The 12,600-nt window shown below is 39.6% G+C and overlaps 1 protein-coding gene across 3 annotated transcripts in view; it reads left to right on the forward strand.

The window, feature by feature from the left end:
- Positions 1–12,600, forward strand: part of DAAM1 (dishevelled associated activator of morphogenesis 1) — a 150,662-nt gene that overhangs the window by 97,961 nt on the left and 40,101 nt on the right. For all 3 annotated transcript variants that reach the window (XM_036218349.1, XM_036218351.1, XM_036218350.1), the window contains exons 5-14: positions 3,372–3,466; positions 5,389–5,722; positions 6,359–6,469; positions 6,593–6,696; positions 7,001–7,067; positions 7,301–7,418; positions 7,806–7,944; positions 8,228–8,286; positions 11,458–11,645; positions 12,157–12,456. In XM_036218349.1, coding sequence (XP_036074242.1) covers positions 3,372–3,466; positions 5,389–5,722; positions 6,359–6,469; positions 6,593–6,696; positions 7,001–7,067; positions 7,301–7,418; positions 7,806–7,944; positions 8,228–8,286; positions 11,458–11,645; positions 12,157–12,456 — 1,515 coding nt within the window. The remainder of the gene's footprint in view (positions 1–3,371; positions 3,467–5,388; positions 5,723–6,358; positions 6,470–6,592; positions 6,697–7,000; positions 7,068–7,300; positions 7,419–7,805; positions 7,945–8,227; positions 8,287–11,457; positions 11,646–12,156; positions 12,457–12,600) is intronic.

The following is a 12,600-nucleotide window of genomic DNA, read 5'->3' on the forward strand; positions in this document are numbered from 1 at the left end:
TTGAATTATATTTGTTCCCTAATCCAAAGTCCTTTCCAAGAGAATCCCAAAGCTAGTAAATTCTCAGACACTTTGCTATTCTTTATGTGCTAAACGCCTAACCGAGCTTTCTAATGTTCCTTTAAGGACTGAGCCAGCATCTTTGCAGGGTTAAAGGTAAAAGGCATTAACTGTTCGTGAATTAAGGAGGCCTGATGAGACGAGAAACTCGGCTGAATTTTCTGTGTCTCACACCAGATTTGTTGCCACCGCCTCCTCCCATAGTTCTGGCTAATCTCTCCAATAACTGAATTAGAGAACTCCTGACAACACACAGCAGAAGTCCTAAGACATTGTCCCTAGGGACTGAAAAGGCACACAAGTACTTTGAGTCCTTTTATGGCCTGGCAGCTAGGCTCTGGCTCTCTGCTTAGGAAACTGTCAAAGGGGCATTTATCCACATTGTCATCATCCTTTGTTCATCAGTAGTAACTACTGCTATTGAGTGTGCATCACGTGACAAGCAGTACAACAGGCACTTTACATGTCATTTTAAATCTTTACAAGCATCCTATGCTATAAGTGTTATTTATAGATAAAGAGTCTGAGACTCAGAGAAAGGTTACTTTGCCCAAGGTCATCTAATTCAGAAGTGGTAGAGCTGGAATTTAAACCTATCAGTCTGAGCTCAAAAACTCTTTTCCAATTTGGTGCTCACTAACTTGGGTGAAAACCCTGTAAAAGAGCCCTGGTAATCCCATCCCCACTCCTACCTCCCAGCCTTTCTGAGGTGGGTCAGGCATCTGTTTCCTTGAATGCCTTGAGAGTCTACGGAACAGTCCAGGTCGAGGTCTGCAGCACTTACTGGTCCGTGCAGCCGTTTGTGGAACAAGTTCAATTACTTTACGTAAGCCTCATAACAAGAATGCTTTGTTCCTTAAAGGGCCCCTGAATGGTCTGTTGGCTTTTAAAGAGTGAAAAACAGAATGGTTAAGGAGAGCCGTCCAACGGGCTGAGAAGGACCTGGGCCTTCCTTGTATGTGGCTTCCCTGTGTGCTCTCGGGAGGAGAGATATGAGGTGAAGTTCAATGTGCCTAGCCTGCCGACTTACTGATTTCACACCAGTGAAAGGTTTCAAACAGGAGCTTGGTTCCTGACTCCCAGCCAGGGATGATTTCCGTGCCTCCTTTGCGCCTTCTCTTGGACCAGCAGAGCCTCTGTCAGGATGCACTTTGTCTTTTGCCCTCATTTCATGTGAGCGGGGATTTAGTATGTGCACAGAGCACCTAAAGAGGCCATCACAGGCCTGGCTCATGCACGCCAAGGTACATATGGGATGTTTGCTATAGCGGCCACCTTCATAAATAAAGACATATCTCCCTTTTCTACAAAAAGTTGCAGATTAAGCCTTCTCAATGTGAAGCTCAGAAACTTGAGACTTTCTATAAGTTATTTTATTTTTAAAAGTCATATTAGAATATTAGGTTTATCTGTGTATCCTCAGTCTTCTCAATACAATAAACACAATCTTAGATTCAAATCTCATTGTATCATGCACAAAAAAAGAGTGTATCGTCTTCTGTTTTGAGAGGAAAATAATGGTCCTTATATTGAGAAGGAAAATTTAAATTATCTTGACTTTTCATAAATCTCCCGACTCTGCTAATGCCGTCTGTATTTGTTTAGATGTTCCACCCTCTGACACTGTTAAGAGGATAAATATGTGCATCTTTACTTAGTGAATCACAATAAGAAATGCATGTAGTCTTTGGGGATAGTTTTCTGCGATTAAGTTTAGGAACAAGGAGTGATAGTCATAAAAGGCTCCATTCTGATCTGCAGATTTGAAGTGATTGCTTAAGAGTCTAGAGTTCAGCTGTGCCATAGGAGATTAAACGTACTTGGCTGGATTTGTGCTGAATTTTCCAGGTCTCACAGAGCTGTGAAGGAATTCATTGGCTTTTTCTGCCAACAGCTTCTTCCCCTACCATGCTCTGGTGACAGCTGCCCAGGCACATCACCAGCAAAAGGACAGCCTTAGCAGAAACAGTAACAAGTTTAAAAAACAAGACTTTACTGTTTTTATTTCAGTTGTTGTGAATGATACTGATATATTGATTTGCTTTAGGCTTTATTCACCCAATTGTGAGCAAACTTAGGCTTTAGTTAACATCTTAATGCTGATATAATTTACTTGAAAAAAAAATTAAGTAAAATGCCACCTCGATAATTTATGGTCCTGAAAGAAAGGGAGAGACTGGATTATTTTGACACATGGATAAGAGTGAAACATTATTTTTTCAGTACCCATCTATTCCCCAACCATACATTTTATGAGAATTGGTGACAGGTAAAAAAACTAAGACTAGACAAGCGTCCATTCAGGTAGGAGAAAGGCAAGGGACCAGTAGTTCCATGGGTAGAGGCACCTAGGTCCATAAGAGTAGGGATACTTTTAGTACAACTATTATCATGGGGTAAAAGGAATGGAAAAGACATTTTAATAAGTCTATAAGCCTTCCTTGCATTCATGACTTAATAATATCAAGTGAGATCTGCTTCTTTAGAGCCTCTTCTTCAGAGTGAGGTTCACTGACTTGCAGCATTGGTGTTGCATGGAAACTAGTCAGAAATGCAGCATCTTGGGCTTCACCACAGACATACCAAATCAGAAGCTGCTAAATTTTAACAAGATGCCCAGGTTATTCACATCTACATCAGAGTTTTTAGAGCACTGCTCTAGCAGATCCCTGGGAAGAGAGAGTACACGCACGTGCGCACGGACACACACACAAACACACACACTTTGTATTCTGATTTCTAAATGATGTTGAATCATTTCTAGAACTTAAGTGGTTACTCTGAAGGAATTGTCCATCTTAGTATCAGGTCCAATTTAATTGTTCCTTTTAAAAGTTAATTTGATAAAACAAATAGTATGAAACAATACTTCTCAGCTGAGGAATAAGAGAGATAAGGTGGGAGGATTGCTGCCCACCTCTGTTTGATAGTGTAGTAATGTTACTAATTGCCACAATGTTATACTAACAACAGGTTCAGTCTTCCTTCTATCAAATATAAATAGTTATACCTTCATAGAGTACACTTATTGACTAGTTAGTGATATGTTTGGACACCTTAATCTCTATTAAGATTTCTAAACATTTCCTTAAAACTTGATTTAAAATTTGAAACAACTAACTTTAAGTAGAGATAACAAATTTGTGAAATTCTTAGTGCTCTACATTTTGGCTTATAGCAAATCTTAGTTATTGATTTATTATTTATTTGCATTTAAAGTGGTAGAAGCATGTAATCTGAGGGTTTGTCTTCACTTATACTGTAATTAAAACATAGACTTGGAAGAAGTAACTTCATTTTTCTTTGCATAGAGAAAATCTCTGCTGGCCTTAGAGAAAGAAGAAGAAGAAGAGAGAAGTAAAACTATAGAGAGTTTGAAGACGGCACTAAGGACAAAACCAATGAGGTAATTTTTTCCTGGGTAGCATGTCTATTCGTCTCTTTCGTTTTGCTTTCTTTCTTTCTTTTTCTTTTTCCTCTCTCTCTTCTATCCTCTTTCCTCCCAATTTTTGAGGAACTCTTAAAATCATGCAATTGAACCATGGATGAAATACATTAATCATTGAACATTCAATAAATTGATTTTCTTCAAGTAAAAGACATACAGGCTAAAACAAACAAACAAACAAAAAGACAGAAACTAACAAGTGTTGGTGTGCAGAAATCGCAGCCCTCATTCATCACTGGTGGGAATGTAAAATGGCGTAGCCTCATTGAGAACCAGTTGGGCAGTTGCTCAGAATGGTAAACACAGTGTTGCCATCTGACCCAACACTTCTGCTCCTTGACATACAGCCAAGGGAAATGAAAGCATGTCCTCCAAAAAACTTGTATGCAGATGTTCATATCAGTGTTATGCATAATAGCCAAAAACATAGAAACAACCCAAATTCTATCAACTGATGAATGGATAAATAAAATGTGATATATCCATACAGCGAAGTGTCATTTGTCCGTTATAAAGAATGAAGTACTGATACATGCTCTAACACAGATAAGCCTCAAAAATATGTGAAATGAAAGAAGCCAGACACAAAGGACCATATAAGTGAAATCACATGAAATATCCAGAAAAGGGAAACCCATAGAGACAGAGAGATTAGTGGTCGCCTGGGTTTAAAGAGAGGAGGAAATAGTCTTTTGGGGATGATTAAATTGATAGAGTGTTCTAAAATCACATAGTGGCAATGGTTGCATAGTTCTGCAGATAGATTAAAAATCACTGAATTGTGCATTTAAAAGTGCGAATTTTATGACATGTGAGTTATATCTGAATAAAACTTGTTTAAAAGAAGATGGGCAATCAGTTTCCACTTTGTGCCTCCCACATCTTCATTTTCTATTAACACCTCTAAGGTTTAGTGGAATGTTGGTCTTACAAGTACCTTTTATTAGCACAAGTGCTATGAATGAAACCAACTGGTTTAACCAGTTTGGCTATATTTGGGTCATGTGGTTGGGTGAAAAGTCTAGAAAATAAAAATTCCCTTCCTTTATTTGACTATAAAATGCTAACTAAGAAAAGCCTATTGATTCACCAGAAATCCTATGCAGGTGTATGACAGAGGTTTTCTGATCTATGCTGACTAGATGTGTGTTCTGCATACTCACTAAATAAGTTTGGGAAATTCTGGAGTAGTCAGATAAACAGGTTATGTTGTTTCTGAACTTTTCAGAGGCTTAACGTGCAGATGCACATTGTGAATTATTCTCATTGACTGACTTTACAATGAATAAGTGCTCTAAATATTATTTAAAATTAACATGATGATAAAGTATGGCTTTTATTTATGTAGGAATTCCATGTAGCATGTCATACAGTCATACAAAAGAAGGATTTTGCTACAGCACTGTAGAGATACTGGTTATTGTCTGTTGGATAAGCAGATGTCCTGGAGTTTCAGGTTGCTCTCTGGCTTCATTGATGTGGGGCCCACCTGGTCAGTAGTCAGCACATACAGGTGCATGGGGCAGATGCTACAGTTAAACATATCAGCAAAAGACTTACCCTAAGACAGATATTCCAAGTGCCTTCCTGTTCCTGCTGTCCTGTGTTATATGATCTGTTAATTGGTTCTTTGTGTCAGTTGAGAGCTATTTACCACAAATAGAGATTTTTTTTCACGCTTCTGGTTAGACCTGACCATTGGATCTGTGCCAAGAAAGAGGCCAGGAATTGCGAAGACTTCATCAGTGTAAGCCTTTGGGTGCTTTAGAAACTTACATCTTCTTCCTTTCTTCTGCTTCTGCATACTTTTCCATTTAGGACTAGTACAAAATTCCAGAGAGACTTTAGTCCGATATATTTTAACCTTCTCTTCCTGACAGGTTTGTAACCAGATTCATTGACTTGGACGGCCTGTCATGTATTCTCAACTTCCTAAAGACCATGGACTATGAGACCTCAGAGTCTCGAATACATACCTCTCTCATAGGATGTATAAAAGCACTAATGAACAACTCTCAAGGTCGGGCTCACGTCCTGGCTCATTCTGAGAGTATTAATGTAATTGCTCAGAGTCTGAGCACAGAGAATATTAAAACAAAGGTGGCTGTGCTGGAAATCTTGGGCGCCGTGTGCCTGGTTCCCGGGGGCCACAAGAAGGTTCTGCAGGCCATGCTGCACTACCAGAAGTATGCCAGCGAAAGAACCCGCTTTCAGGTGGGTGTTGCTCCCTCACCACTTCTTCATTCACCCCTCCGACAGGTGCCTTTCCTGGCCTTGAGTGAGCAACAGAAATTGAGATTCCCCCTGGAGCGTTTACTCACATTGCGACTTCAAGGGCTTCCTTCCTCTTAGGTTTTAGTACCACAGAGTATAGAGGATCTTTTCTGTAGTTGATCAATCTGGGGTTTGGATTTACTGAACTCAATGGGCAATGTGGCCCTGCTTCCTACATGTTCTATAGCGCACATCTTTTGAATCCACTATATGGGGTGTTCCTTGAAAATTTTACAGGTAGCCATTATTGATTTCAGATCAATATAAACAGTAAGATTATATCACCATATTTATATTCAAATATAAAAAGTATGCAGAGTTAATGAAGCACAATCTTTTGTACTTTGTAAACATGCATATATGAATATATTTGATATTAAGAATTTTGAAAGTAGAGCTTTTAGGCCTAACCTTAAAAAAGGGTTTTTTTTTTGTTTTTTTTTTTTTATGGATCAATATAATTTTGACTAAACACAAGATTTTAAAAATTAACTTCTGAGTATAAAAACATTAATAGAATGAGGATAAAGTTAGTAATGATTCAATCCTTTGTTTTTATGTTTGTACCCTTGGTAGACATTAATTAATGACTTGGATAAAAGCACAGGGCGGTATCGAGATGAAGTGAGTCTCAAGACTGCCATCATGTCCTTCATCAATGCAGTGCTAAGCCAAGGCGCAGGAGTGGTAAGAACCTCTGTACCACAATTTAAAACATAAATTGTTAAAAAATAATTTTTTAAGAAAAAGATTACTGACTATGTAGTCTAAACAGCATAAATATCTACTTTATCACCCTTTTACTTTCAGGAAAGTTTGGACTTTAGACTTCATCTTCGCTATGAATTTCTGATGTTAGGAATTCAACCTGTAATAGATAAACTAAGGGAACATGAAAATTCAACATTAGACAGGTAAGTCAGACTGTGACGATCTGAGATAGTTCATGCTTTTTCCATGTGTGTCGTGCCAGCCTGTGAACTACTTGTGATCCGTCTGTAACATGTGGAGCTTACAGCAGAATATTAGTTCATGACGTTTTTTATATTAAAACTTTCTTGATGAAAGGAGCAGCAACACTGCATAGAAAACTGGGTGTGGGTTTTGACATTAGACTCGAATTCATATACTAGGCTTTTGTGTTAATGTCCTAATTCTTATGTGACTGTATTTGTAGGATGTTCTACTTTTAATAGCTTTTCTTTAACTGTCTTTTAGACATTTAGATTTTTTCGAAATGCTCCGAAATGAAGATGAACTAGAATTTGCCAAAAGATTTGAACTGGTACGTATGCTTACAATTATTCTGACTTGACTCATCAGCTCATAGAATTTCCCTGTTGTAATGTGTGTCATAGAGTCAACATGGACAAGTGTAACCTAAGTGCAAAATTAAAGTTCTGTTTTACTACCCGTATGTCAGGATGAGCTTCTGTTTGCCTTCGATTCGCTTACCTCGCATTGTGGCAGTTAGGGAACTTGGGTGTTTGACTTAGATTTCTTTTTCATATGAAATAGGTTCACATAGACACAAAAAGTGCAACTCAGATGTTTGAGCTGACGAGGAAGAGGCTGACCCATAGTGAAGCTTACCCTCACTTCATGTCCATCCTGCACCACTGCCTCCAAATGCCTTGTGAGTATGTTTATGATGCTTATTTTTGAATATTTGGACCACATCATCTGAACAGTGCTGATTAGATTGGGTGTACACTAGGTTGGGACTCCAAACCTTGGTTTTGTGACAGCCCAGTGTGTCTGAACACAGCCTAGGGCGTATTGTTAAGTTCTCTCAAAGAAATGAATTGTAACTTACTTTGATTTTAAAAATAAGTATATGCCTTACAACACTTTTAGAAAAGGGTAGGAAGTGCTTCTCAATCAAATAGATGATCATTGCATGTTAGAATTCCAGACACTTTGGGAAGTGTTGGTTCTGTGGCTAGTTCTTTAGGTGCAAGATTTCATTCCTATTTTAGAAATAATTTGAAATATTTTCCCACCATCTTTTTCTTTTTTTTAGACAAGAGAAGTGGCAACACTGTTCAGTATTGGCTACTGCTAGATAGAATTATACAGCAAATAGTTATCCAAAATGACAAAGGACAGGACCCCGACTCCACACCTTTGGAAAACTTTAATATTAAGAATGTCGTACGAATGTAAGTTTCTTATTTTGTTACCTGTAAGATAATAGTGACAATGTAAGACATTTATTTTATCCTACTTCAAAATAGTAGCTGGAAGAACTGAAATGTTCCAGAGGTTAAATGTGATTTCCTATAGATACACATGTTAATATGCCTGAGTAACATCTGGCTTTAAACGAGTTTCAAGCACGCTGAGAGTTTTCTCTGCAGTAGATGATTTCTGCACCTAGAGAGCATGCGTTTAGCAGTGGGCCTTTGACTTTTTTTTAATGAATGCTCCTTTACTGTTATACAGGTTGGTAAATGAAAATGAAGTTAAGCAGTGGAAAGAACAAGCAGAAAAAATGAGAAAAGGTAAGTGGTGAGGCCCTGACAAAAGAAGAGGCCACATTATTGATTATTGAGCAACTATCTCTATTATCTGTATATTTTAGAAGTTTGATGCATTTTATTGAATTTAGAGCATCAAATAATCTATTTCCATGTCTTAAGGGCATTTTGCGCTGGTTTTTTTTTAATCGAGCTGTTTCGGTTGTCATACCGATTCTCAAATATCTTATGCAAATATTTTATGTAATTTTTTTGGAAAAACTTGTAGCTTTTGCTGTTCAGTATTCATTAATTCAATATTCTTAACAACCAATCATCTCAACCCACCCCCCACTCTATAACTGCTCTTTAAATCACACTGGGTTTTAAGAAGTGTGATAAGGAACACCAGGGATTACCCAGAATTTTAAAAGAGAAACACAGGCCACTTGATTCCAGCAGCCCACTTCTTCACATGACCTTAATTTGACACCAGTCATAAAAAGAGAGATCAAGCAGAACTCACTAACAGTTGTAGCTATATGTGTTATAAAACATTAATAGGCCAGCTATTGATGAGCATTTGGATGTATCTTTGATATGACAGGAGGGTAATTTATGCCCGTCACTGTGCCAGCCACTCATAGAATATATATAACTTTCTCCCCTCCATCAAAATATTAGCAAATTAAAATTGATACTTTTGAGAAACAATCACACCCCAGCGACTCATACCCTTTCATAATGCTGGATAACTGACTTCCTATTCCTTCTCCAAGTTCTTCAGTCACAGTCAGTGAAGTACAGAAGTATTCACCCCAATATTTATTGTGTTGAAAGACGTTCCAAAAGATGCTGAAGCATTTCCTTTCCTCTTGTCACATTTGTCCTTTTTCATTGAGCAGAAAAGCAGGGCCACCACTGATACTGGTGAATGCCAAATGTGAAGTACTATAACATTACAAGTTCTTCATATGAATTCAGTTGCTCTCAAAAAAGTAAGGTTGCACATACATTTTTATAACTAAATTCCAGAAACTGCTATAGGAAGAATTGAAACACTGACTAAAATTTAGGGTAAAGAAGGAAGGATTATAGCAAAAAGAAAATGATCGATGAGTAGTATTTTAGGGATATACCCTTAGAGGATAGAGACTCATGTGTGCAAGTTGAGAAGAAAACTTAGGACATAAGCTTTAGAGTCCTTCAGTCATTCATTCAGCCAATAATTACCAAGTGCCTACACTGTCCGGCACCATGCTGGGCTCTGAGTCCCAAGTCCCAGCTCTGACTCTCACTGACTGTGTAGGTTGGTTGTCATGTTCACTTCTCCTCCAGTCTTCTCCTCTGTAAAATGAAGACTGAACCCGTCACAGGTTGTAGTAAAGGTTAAATGACAAAAGAAATATAAGGCTTTTAGCATAACTTCTGACACATGCTAATTGTGCAATAAACGATAGGGACTGTGTGGGATTGAGGTACCCTAGGTGGTACAGACAAAACAGCCAAGGTCAGTAGGAAGAACAAGATGCTTTAAAATGAAGTCAAGGGTAAAGTGCAAAAAAAAAAAAAAAAAAAAAAGGAGATGTAATAGTTAAAATTAATTCTTTTCAGAAGCAAAGTTGTATTAAAGAGGGCAAATGTCGATGAATTAGTCAGAGGGTGGAGGCTGTGAGGAGCTAGGAGGTTCTGTGGACCTGAAAGGTGGAGACTATCTGGGGAGAATTCTCTTTAGTGCAACACAGCCAATAAGGGCTGAATAAAAGCCGAGCAAATGGGATGATAAATGGCTGCCATTTATGGAGAGTTCCCCAAACCTAGCATTACATCAGAATCATCGACAGAACCTTTGATAACCACAGGTCCCTATGCCCTGCCCCACCCTACAGAAGAGACTTCCTGGAATGGGATCTGGGGATCCTGAATGTTAAAGTCTCTAAGGTGGTTCTGAGGCAAGGCCAGATTTGTGAAGAGCTGAAGACTGGTGCTAAGAAGTCGTCTTACAGCTGTCAAAAGAGGAATGAAATGGAGCTAAAAGAAGGAAAATGAGATACAGTGAAGTGGTTTTTAGATATGTCTCTGACTGTACAGAATGATATTAGTGGTAAAAGTGGATTAATGGTTACTCTAATACCAGGGCTGGGAAAATCCAGGATTTTAGTATCGTGAACCCTTCTCTGCAAACTCTGATTTTGGAGGACTCCAAAGAGAGAAAGTAAGAGACAGAGAAAGCAGAACTTTAAATGTGTTATTAAATTCAGGCATACAGACCGACTCTGTGTAGCTCTGCCCCAGTGGGTTATATCTCCAATGGGTTTGTCGATATAAAAAGAATAGGAATTGGGGCCAAGTATTTGAAATGCAGATCTGCAGCCTAAACTTCATTATTCCTCTTTTCCAAGCTCATCACACTCGTCAGTGCTAGAGTCAACAGGCATATTGGCAATGTAAATAAGCATTATGCTAAATTGGATGCCTTGTTGCATTATAGCAGGATTGAGGAAGTTGAGAGCTAATATTTTTCTCCCCATATTATCATGAGTCTCATGCTCAGTCCCTACTCCTGCCCTGGAGATATTTAATGCTAAGATAGCATTTGCTTTCACAAGTTTTAAGAATTTTTTGCCAGAAGCATAAAATTCTTCAAGTACAAGTAACCTTCTGGGGGAGAAATGGGAAAAATAACTCTGCATTGGGACTAACGCTGGATCTGGCAGCAGCATTTCCTCACAGCACAAGATTCTGCCTTTCGGCCTCTCTGCTAGTTGGGCACAAGCCAGCAAACCTAGCTAATAAACACTAGACTTCTTCTCATTTCTAATTTGGAGGGGTGGGGGATGGGGTGCGGGGAAGCCCATTTCATGTTCATTTTCCCTAATGTAGCTAAAGGGCTATTTCTATGACAGGATTCTGAATTTGGTTCCAAATAGGCACCATTCTCCTCTACAAGTAGTTGCTCACACTTATGTTCCATCTTCAGAAACTGTGACTCTAAGATCTCTTCTTCCATCTCTTACAAAATTTAGTTAATAAGGTTGTTCATCCGAAGCCCCCCGCCCCCAAGTACGAACACCGGAGAGAGCCTGACAGTCACTCCCTTTGGTAGAGAAGAAGAATAGTTACCAATAAAGAGGCTTACAAGCCTCAGTTTTCAGAGGAAATGCTTTAGCTTTGAAGAGTCCCCGGTTTTCATGTCTGGTTGTTTTCATGGCACAGAGCACAATGAGCTACAACAGAAATTGGAAAAGAAAGAGAGAGAATGTGACGCCAAGACCCAAGAGAAAGAGGAGATGATGCAGACCCTGAATAAAATGAAAGAGAAACTTGAAAAGGAGAGCACGGAGCATAAGCAAGTCAAGCAGCAGGTGGCAGATCTCACTGCCCAGCTCCACGAGCTCAGCAGGGTGAGGACGCAGCACAGCAACTGCCTTGTCTTTGTCCCCACTTATCCCGGAGCCCCTCATTCTTAAGTAGACAGCCCCTGACCAGGGGAATCAAGCCTGAAGCGTCACATGATTTATGACAGTGGTTATGGGGCTTGCTCCCTCTGTGATCATGTAGGGTTAGGCAGAAGACACAGAGGTGTGCATTTTTTTAATGCAGATCCTCTAATAAGGTCAAGGGAAATTACATTGGCTTCTTAAAATGTAAACTAATTCCATGAAAACCAAACTGTAGAATGGTACAAGAAGTGAGAGACATGCTTTGCAAATAATCCAAATGCAAAAGACTGACCCAGCAGAGCCCCTGAAGGCCTAGATGGTCTGTTTGACTTACTACCCCTTTAAACGTGCATTCTCAGAAGTGTGAATTTTTCTGTAATGTACATTTTAGACAAAGTTTCAGACTCTCAAAATCATTCGGTGAATTTATTCCTTCCATTGATCTTCTCTTTTCTTATGCTTATCTTTTCAGAGGGCTGTCTGTGCTTCGGTCCCAGGAGGGCCTTCGCCTGGAGCCCCAGGGGGGCCCTCTTCTTCCTCAGTGCCAGGGTCTCTCCTTCCTCCCCCACCACCCCCACTTATACCAGGAGGAATACTTCCTCCTCCGCCCCCTCCCCTCCCTCCAGGTGGTCCGCCTCCGCCCCCAGGGCCTCCACCTTTAGGGGGAATTATGCCACCTCCTGGTGCTCCACTGGGCCTGGCACTCAAGAAGAAAAACATTCCTCAGCCCACCAACGCCCTGAAATCCTTCAACTGGTCTAAGCTGCCCGAGGTAAGTCATTTGTTCCAGTTTCCCCTCCAATGGATGGCGTTAGCAGCTCACTGCGCTGTCACAGGAAGGGGGAGCTGCCCTGGCTGTTAAGTGACTTCATTTTCTGGTATGGACTCAGGGTTCTCACCAGCTCAGATATTTAAA

Source organism: Rousettus aegyptiacus, unplaced genomic scaffold (assembly GCF_014176215.1).
Source record: "Rousettus aegyptiacus isolate mRouAeg1 unplaced genomic scaffold, mRouAeg1.p scaffold_m13_p_3, whole genome shotgun sequence".
NCBI classification, from domain to species: Eukaryota; Metazoa; Chordata; class Mammalia; order Chiroptera; family Pteropodidae; genus Rousettus; species Rousettus aegyptiacus.